At 30.8% G+C, this 9,597-nt stretch overlaps 2 protein-coding genes across 2 annotated transcripts; both read right to left on the bottom strand.

Annotated features, from left to right (window-relative positions):
- Nucleotides 1-166: 166 nt before the first annotated feature.
- LOC117212124 lies at nucleotides 167-4,226 on the bottom strand. The gene is made up of 8 exons (XM_033456647.1): nucleotides 3,735-4,226; nucleotides 2,797-2,952; nucleotides 2,354-2,668; nucleotides 2,034-2,192; nucleotides 1,738-1,937; nucleotides 1,483-1,654; nucleotides 1,224-1,383; nucleotides 167-836 (listed from the first exon to the last, which is right to left on the bottom strand). The coding sequence occupies exons 1-8, from the start codon at nucleotides 3,855-3,857 to the stop codon at nucleotides 424-426; spliced, it is 1,698 nt and encodes a 565-aa protein (XP_033312538.1). The 5' UTR covers nucleotides 3,858-4,226; the 3' UTR covers nucleotides 167-423.
- Nucleotides 4,227-4,360: 134 nt separating this feature from the next.
- On the bottom strand, nucleotides 4,361-9,588 carry LOC117212122. The gene is made up of 5 exons (XM_033456644.1): nucleotides 9,447-9,588; nucleotides 9,216-9,316; nucleotides 5,774-5,976; nucleotides 5,277-5,396; nucleotides 4,361-4,547 (listed from the first exon to the last, which is right to left on the bottom strand). The coding sequence occupies exons 1-5, from the start codon at nucleotides 9,519-9,521 to the stop codon at nucleotides 4,414-4,416; spliced, it is 633 nt and encodes a 210-aa protein (XP_033312535.1). The 5' UTR covers nucleotides 9,522-9,588; the 3' UTR covers nucleotides 4,361-4,413.
- Nucleotides 9,589-9,597: the final 9 nt, after the last annotated feature.

Here is a 9,597-nt window from a genome sequence, read left to right as displayed (position 1 = left end):
ATCATTACCTAAAATCACTATGAGAATTTTGTGCTTGAAATTTTTTTGCATAAGGGAAGGATGTATTTAGAGTCTCTATATGCAGCAAAATTATTATTATTGCAATTTATACATGTGATGAAGCAATTATTATTTGATATATGTATAATCTATAATTATATCATATAATGTAGTAGACCACAATTATAAATTATATCACTATGTGATGTAATCGTGACTTATATATCAAATGGTAAGAGCTAATTGTCTGTAATCGCAATTATATTTTTATATAATTAGAAAACTTATTAAGTTGTTTTGAAATGTGAGTCATTTGGTAAAACAGACTTTGTTATAAATTTACTATTCAATATTTTCACATTTATACATTTCTTCATTTAAAAAAATTAATTGTTCACAAATGTTCTATAATAATTTCACGAATTATCGTTTACAAATCTCTCTTAAAAACTGAGCCAGCTTGTGATCCACGTTAGCGGATTTAAGTCTTCGTTCCAAGCTTTCAAAATCCACCCTTTCGAGCCACGTAGGTGGATCAATTTCTTTTGAAGGAAATGGGCAGAGTAAACGTTCGACTGCAGCACACAAACCGCACCAAGTTCTAAAATTTAACGGTTCCTTAATTTCACCAATCGTAAAATTTAAATATGCCTCTTGCTCTTGAGTTATAGGTTTTCCGATCATATCCTGAAGAGCTTCAAGAATAATGCTTGGCGAAATGCATTTAGTATTTCCCATCGTATCTTCTTGGAATTTGTTGAAAACTCTTCTGAAAATCAACTTTCTTCCCGAAGTGACAAAGACGTGTTTATTTAGATATCCCAATATTGTTAACCCTGACAAAGATTTACAAAAATTTTATTTAAATTATATAACATTATTTGCAAAATTATAAGAATTTAATTGTTTGAAATATCTGTATAGTGCAAGGATATTTTTATTTATATAAAAAAGTAATATACACGAAAGATACTAATTTCAATGTACTATGGGAATCTTTCAAATTTGTGTGGTAATGTGATGAGAACAACTTGTTCAAAATCTATTTGCGCTTATTAATGCTATAACTGCTTTCGGGAATAACTTTCACCAGGGCCGGAAACTTTGTTAAGAATTTACAAAACGCGAATTATCACTAAAAATCATATGACGTCACAGTAGCGTCATTAATCGTTATAGTGTTAAGATTAGCCCAATTTATTAAAAATTCAATGATTGTTTACCGTGTAAACTTTCACTGCCGAGAATTTCAAAACGAGCTGCTTGGCGGGAAAATACGCGCGGTGTATCAACTAGCGCGGGGTTTGAAAATATTTGAGATCGTCTAGAGTGCGAATAATGTTCGCCTCTTACCCGCAGAGCTTCTTCGAATGCGATTTTTCTCTAAAATTAATATTAATTTCACAAAATCTTTTCCAAAATTACAAATTTTAAATTTATCCGAATTACTAAATAATTTTTCACAAAATTTGCGAATCTTACCCTAACTGAGAACTCTGCTTCCACTTTGTCACTGTCTAATTCTCTGCACAAATGCTTCAATATATCTGGATCAATGAAACTAGGAAATATCATAGAAGGCATGTTATCCGTTGCAGAGGTCTTCTTAGGGGTGGTTGCCAAATTCTCTACATCCCCGCTGTTCGTATGAATCCTATCAGAAAAGAAAAATATAAATGAAATGTGTAAATAAAAAAAGTAGGAATTAAAATATTATAATAAAGAATCATTACTAACGACGTTCTCCTAGATGCATCGCCTATATGCGAGATTTGAGTATCAGTTGGTTCAAATAAATCACGAACTTCTGTTTGTTGTCCATAGCCTGATCCTCTTCTGCATTTCCCTTTACGTAATCGTCTTCCTCTTCTGCGAGTTACTGTAACTTCTTTAGTTGGCTTTTCAACTTTTTCTTCTTCCATGTGTTCACTGAAATTCTAACATAAATTCTTCGTTAACAATAGAATGTTATATCTTTCAACGTCATGGTCGAATTAATTTAATTCATGTGGAATTAATTTAATCGTAAATACCAATTCATCCTCTATATTTGTAAATGTATCTGTAATATCCCCTGGATTCGGTGTACGCATCGTACGTTTTGAACTGGGTTTAGATACAAAAATTTCACTTTTTCGGTAAGTGGGCGGTGGTTCTAAAGTCAATGCGTGCCAAGAGAATGTTTCATTTTCCTATAAATAAAATTGATTTTAATCATTATAATTAGGACAGATCTGTAATATTATTTTATTAAACTTCCTGATAAACTTAAGAAACACGATAAATTCTAAATATTTAATATAACTCTCTCTCTCTTTCCCTATCTTTAATAGAAGTAGGGTAAATTACGAACCATTTGCTTTCGTGAGTTGGTTCTAAGATCTAGAATTAATGTAATACGTTCACGTAGATCGCAGGTCACCGGATGTTCTTCCTGGATCGGTCGATTTGTCAAAGCAGGGCCGCTAGCGAGCGTGGGTGCGGGAGTCAAAGGTCTTGAATCAGTCTGGGTATATTTTCGAAACAATTCCTCAGGTACAGTAGGAGCATCATTAGTCACTTCATTTCCCGTATTCACACGTACATCGGTAGCACTGCATGTGGCTACCAAATTGGCTCTAATCATATCCATTTCTTCTGGTAATAATAAAGCCTTCCCTTCCGTTGCCTATAGTATACGAAAGGAAATTTGTATTACCTTACATTCCATTTTCAGTATCTTATTTAAAATATCACAAATTTAATATTTAATACATAGCTTCCTTAATGAATGCTTGTTAAAAATGTAAATTTTACCCATGTATCTTTGGCACGTCTGAGAACTTCTTTTGCTTCACAATCTGCTGGGTGGTTACACAATATAGAACATCCATAAGGATAAGGATTAAAAAGGCCAGAGAAAGGTCTAAGAATAAAAGGCGCTGGTTTGGTGAAACCTGCCAATTCCACGTGCTATAACAAATAAAATATTTATATTATTTAATCATCATTCTATACAATACGTAATACTGCAAAGCATCGCTTAAATGCGGCAAAGGTAATGCAGAGGAAGTTTGAACTGAAAATATTTTGTTAATCAACCAGGAACGAATACATAAAGTACTTGGTATTTATTTAATTACACATTGTACATATGAACACAGAAAGGTAATTATAAATCATTTTATTGTAGTCGGTTGTGATGGAAATAGTTGCGATTTACTTACGTATAATCGTAAATTGCAACTTTTCATTCAGATATGATCACAATCTAATTATAACAGATTTATCTAATTATAGTGCAATCATAACAAAGTGATATTATGGTTTTGCGACAGTTACGATCCATTCACGGTAATCCAACGTAATCGTGATTTACTATTAGTTTAGGCGCACGCTTGGAATACTACTGTAGTATCTTAATCTTATCATCAGATAATCGCATTGATATTTCTTGTCATCGATATAAATTCAACTATAATTTTATATTTTCTCTAGAAGTTTATTCTAAGAAGTTTATTTTGATGTATGAAAGTATAACTATAATATCTTTTTGGAATTAAAAATAAAATAATTATTAAATACTAAATATATTCAATTATAATAATTATTATAATTATATAAAATATAAGTTTATGTTATTGAGGGATAAGATATCTAATGAAATCAAAGTAAAATAACAAATGGATACTCTTCTTTCCCACTGTATCGTCGCGTAATTCATTCTTTTATTGCCGATTTTCTTCGATAAATACCTTTGGTTTAGGCCGATAGGTTGGTCGAATGCGTGCTTCTAAGAGGCCAGTTGCACTTGCGATTCCTGACATAATCCTGCATAAAATTATTGCTATTGTACTACGTAAGACAAGAACCCTCATTAAGGCGTGAATAAATCAGTCGCTCGTTGTCTTGGAGGCACGTTGCTAACGTGAATTTGATGGTTCGATTATATGCAGCCAAAGAATGGAAGATGTTAGACTACTTCCTCGCCTTTACTACTTTGCCGATTGTCGTACAACAAAAAATAATTTTGTTACAAAGAAAGAAAGGAATCATATTAATAAATGAAATGTAGTAAAGTCACATAGACGAAATTTTACATTTTATTGTCATAAATTGTATTCTCTGATTTTAAAGGAGAAGATAGATTAAAAAAAGGTATACTGTTGATATGCAATAAGAAATGTTTTTTCAACATGTCTGTGATATAATTTTTATTGATTAAACCAGGAACTGAATACAGAAAGTATTTAAAAGTTCGAATAACAATAAAGAAGTAAATACATAATTATATACTTTGTAAATAAAGATATCGTTAGTTCGCCAAATGATGGAAGAACAAATCGATTTGAAAAATATTTAAAGTAATAATTACACAGGATATTTATAAATGTATTATGTTTATTTATCTTTTGTGCAATCTAATTAATGTTCTTAAATTTTAAGCATTTTCTCTAAATATGGATCATCTTGTTGGTGCCCTAGATATTTTTTCTTATACTTTAATCCAGTTACCAAAGTGGAACTCTTCGGGAATGCTGTTTTTCCATTGAACAACGTATCCGTATCTGAAATATTATTATTTAATTTGGAATGTTATATATGACACAGAATTCACAATTTTCTAATTACACGATCCTAAAAGACATCTAACTGTACTGTACATAGCTAAATTAGGAACTTGGACAAGCCGTTCAATGATTTTGTCTTTGAGGAGGTAATGAACTTCAAAGAAAGAGTATTAGATAACAATGTAAGATAAACTAATCAAGAGAACAGTTGTAACTGTATGAAAATTGAGAGATATTTTTTATTTAACAAGAACTGAACAATTAATCTTTTTCTATCTTAAATCGATTTCCTAAAACATGTACTTTTCCTTAATTGTGTTACTGTCTTAGCAATGCCTACACTATATGGTATTAAATTTAAAAGCAATTTAAAAGCAATTATTAAGAAATTAGAAAGTGTAATTGCTTCTTATAGCAACGTTCTGCATGTTTCCCGTAGAATGGTTGTATTATTACAATCCCTCGAGAATTAGTCAGTCATTCAAGGTCATTTTCTCTACTTAAACGGCATTAATTAGTAACCCCTTCATTCATTGAATAATTGCAGTTATTTCTCAGGTAGACATAAAATGTTAGTCCAGATAGACAGGAAATGTGATAAAACAGTTTCTGTGTAGATAGATCTTCAAATACTATGTCATAAATTCCTTTTACGTATCTTGTTGTCGATATGTCTACCAGCTGACACTGTTCGCTTAATCAAAAAATGTTTAATAGGATACTTACCAGGATGAAATCGAACATAATCGTAATTAATATGCAAATTCTTTGGCAATTCCATAGAATGCATAGCATCGAATGGAGTTATATTACTGACATGTTTTGTGTAGTATTTTTTCAAATCACCTAGAATACATAATACATCCTATAATTATATAAAACATGATAATTCATATTCGTAAGAGTCGAAAAATAATTTCACAAATAAAACACGACATGGAAAAAAATATTAGATTGTTTTAAATAATTTATTAATAATCTTATTTAATTTGTTTTAGGCTTTTAATAATATTAATAATTTTAATAATAATACCATGTACTTTAAAATCCGAAGTTTCTCAAAAATATTTTCTCATTTAAAAATGAATAAAATTTTTCATTAAATCTTACTTTTATCGAAAATTAAGGGAAGCATCGATTAATACAACGAGTGTGTGAATTATTCAAATTTATTATATATAATATAATAGATTGTAACCCTAGAAATTTTCTGCAGAACTTACTAACTGTTTTGATGCTATATAATACGGAATTCATTATCGGATGTTGAAATTCTTGCTCGCATGCTAAGAAAAGATTGAAACGTTGCACTGGGTCCTCGAGTTTTGTTGTATGTTTTGTGGAAATTTGTTGCTCCTCGCAAATTTTATCTATCCTATCGTATGTATCATCCGATGGTTTGTATTCTTTTTGATATCTCAAAAATCTGAAACAATTGGAATGATTCTTGTATTTAAAGTAAATTTAACATGATATTTATTATCTTTCTCATTTACATTATCTCTATCTATCGATAATTAATACGGATACTAACATAAATAAATTGTAAACAATAATAACGTAAAATTATATTTAATAAAAAAAATATTGAATTTATCCATTAAAATTGAAAGATTATCTCAAAAGTTCCTTTGTTTTTTAACTTCTCCGTCCTATCAAATGTTAAAAATATCGATTTTCCGGATGAGACCTAGCTTTCTTACTTCGTAGAAGATATATTTCAGTAAAGCGTTCAATATTATAATTTCAATACTAATGATTTAAACAATTTTAACTTATCTCCATATCGCTATAATCGTTGTAAAATAGCAAATTTGTTTTGCAATCGATTACAAATCACGTCAATTATAATTAAACGAAACTTCAAACGATTTGTACATAACGATAAAAGCTTAAATGTATTGAAAGGTTATGCTTTAAAACTAAACCTTATACTAACTATTCAAATATTATGATTCTATTATCGTCCATGTATATATCATGAAAAATCACGAATGATATTCATGATTCCTGAATTACCATTTAAATTAAGTATTAAATAATAAAATTCAGGATTCAGACCATAAGAACAAAACAAATGAGAATGTATTAAAAAGAGATTATTTATTTTCTATACAAGGGTAGTATGTTAATTATATATAATTACTTGCTTCAGAATTGTAATCAATCAATTTAGATATAATTCTCCGTCACAAGTTCATTTGACATGATCAGCTCTAGTATAGAAATTATTTCAATAGTGTACGAGAGTTAAACATATCAAGGATACATCCCCTGTGAGTAGCACACAGGTTTTCCAAAGACTATCTTTACCATTGATAGCCATTGATTTTGCTCGTTGAAAATCAATATCGCCTCTTCTAGATTATTTATCCCAACACGACTCGCGCCAAACTTTTCGTACCGTGTAAAAGACTCTGGTTACCGGATGAAGCGCAGCAAGGGAGGCTTCCCTTAGAAGAGGTGGCCAATTGGAGCGTTCGAGCGGAGGGGACAAGATCGATGTCCAACTGCCGTACGGTGGTGCCCTCAGTTGTATTTTCTCAGGATACAGTTATGACCAATATGTGCCAGGAACGAAACGAAACGTATGGAAACCCCGTGACTAGGAAAATTTTTCTCATATTCTAGTGAAAAGTACGCTTCACCAAAATGATATGATTAATAACTACTTGATCGTATTTAGAAATTCATCGAGTTTATAGCCAGATTGAAATTGGTTTGTGCACGTCAAACCAGTAACATGTATTTCATACGTTTCATGTTTTTAATTGATATTAAAATAAAGTTCGAAGAATATTAGTTGTTCTCGTAAACTGGAGCGCAGTTTCATTTTTCTTTTGTTACGCATTAATTCTGATCTATGTAGCGAGAGACGGGCGATAGTTTGTCAATGTTAATTACAAGGACGGAGAAACTTGGTCTTCGAAACAGGTGTTCTCAATAAAAACTGGCACAGCCGAAGAACTAAAATATCCAGGAACTAAACCGTTTTTCACATTTTCTTTGCACGAATATTCTATCCCTTGCTACATTTAAATATATATTTATTATTTTTAATGAATATTTAATTAAGATATTCCTCATGTAATTTTTCCTCTATTCGGATTTTAAATTAAACATGTAACTTTTAGTATAGATTTCTAGAACTTAACCATCCTTTCAAAAAAATGCGTTGCAGAAATTGTAAAATAAAATTAGATACCTTGCTATCCTTTTGAAAGGTCCATAGATTTTAAAAAATTTTTTATTTGACTAATTATAGCAAATAAAGATGCAAACAGATTACTTTTTTGCAGAGAATACATTTCATAGAATTGACGTATTTTTAATAACGAAATATCTTTTACAAACGCGATGCGTCTTAAACTATTTCAACAAATTTATAATTCTCGTAATTGTCTGAAAACTTGGCATACAAAAAGATATACTATTAGTTATTACGTCACATGTAAAAGTGGAAACAAATCCAGCTTATATACATAGATACGTGCTTATAAACCTGAATTACTTTAATGCCAAAATGTCATTTAGTTCCAATCAAGTGACATTCTAAAAAAGTAGTTGTTTATTATAATATCTAATAAAATGCAATTTGTATCGAAATTTTGAAACATCACAATTTAATAATTCAAACTTAATAATTCAATTCCGTGAAAATATTACGCAGACTTCTTTAAATTTGCGTTGACTCTACGAGATGACGTATATAATATACGTATAAATATACGTATCTAACATCTTATATGTTTCAAATTTTACATTTCATACAACTTAATGTTACATTTGTAAGACAAGATTCATAAAAGTTTTCAACATATTATTTTCTTATTTATAATATTCATAATATAAAATATAATACTTCAAGCAGTAATAAAAACGTTTTTCCATTCGTTAAAATGAAAGTTAAACTAGAATATAAAAATTCCAAGACCAGGTTAATTTTATCTGTCATAATATGTATTTAAAAAAAAACTGCATAGAAGCTAATGAACCTGCTATAATCTTTGGATTACTTTCAATCCAATCGTATATTGCTATCGTATATTGAACGATTTTTTAAATTTGAGGGAAATATGAAAGAATCGTTGCATACGCGTGATCACTTATTTTATACTAAAATCTTTATTAAAACGATCGAAATCTTTTGTTTGTTAAAATTGGGATATAAAAATTCGGAAAATATAGCGAGGTTAATTTATATGTAACTATTATACAAAAGGATGATTGCAAGATATAATCTTTCCAACTATTTCTTAATTTTCAGCAATATTGTTCAGATTTAAACTTTTCTTCTATTTGGACAGTTGGAATAACACAAATGCAGCAAAAGAAAATGTCATCAATATACTAAATTTAAATCGCGAAAAGGCAATGAAATTATTTTGAAGAAGCATTATCAAAAATAGTTAAATTAATTTCATCCCTATTCACATGAGTCTACTACAAAAAGAGTTGCACAAGAACTAGAGAGAAGCTAGGGTGCTAGAAACGCGTTGGTCTTCCCTGAGAAGCTGTCAAATCCAGGAGTTTATTGGTCGGTGCTTGAAAGAGAGGGGGTAAACGGTAATATGGCTACGGTGTGTCCTCTGCCAGTTAGCCATCGGCGCGACGTAACGCGAATATTTCGATCTTACGAGTCCGTAATCTAATCAAATTACTCACCCTTTGCAAGCGAGAGATCTGTTATCATCGTTGATCATACGAGTCGGCATCTGAGGACGTTTCTTACTCTTGAAACGAGTTATATCGTATCGTAGGCTCGTCTGTAAAATGACGATACTTTCGTTAGTGCGCGAACTACGTAAGTTGAATTTCTTTACTCCTAATCGGGAGTATCATGTAATGATGATGGTGATTGAGAAGTGTACGTGAAAAAAAGTGTTCTACACTGACCGTGTTCACGGCAAGGATAGTGGGTGAACACTTAAAAGGATTGACGAGTGAACCATGCCTGATGAGCGCCGCCATCTTCTTCCTCTATGTCGAATTAAACTGCGCGAGTGATCGGTAGAAGGCGCCTCGGGCGGCTGCGCTTGTTGTTTCC

The sequence above is a fragment of the Bombus bifarius genome, unplaced genomic scaffold (genome assembly GCF_011952205.1).
Source record: "Bombus bifarius isolate JDL3187 unplaced genomic scaffold, Bbif_JDL3187 scf7180000008274, whole genome shotgun sequence".
NCBI classification, from domain to species: Eukaryota; Metazoa; Arthropoda; class Insecta; order Hymenoptera; family Apidae; genus Bombus; species Bombus bifarius.
The sequence above is the reverse complement of the archived record's forward strand: the minus strand, read 5'-3'. Positions and strand labels throughout refer to the sequence as shown.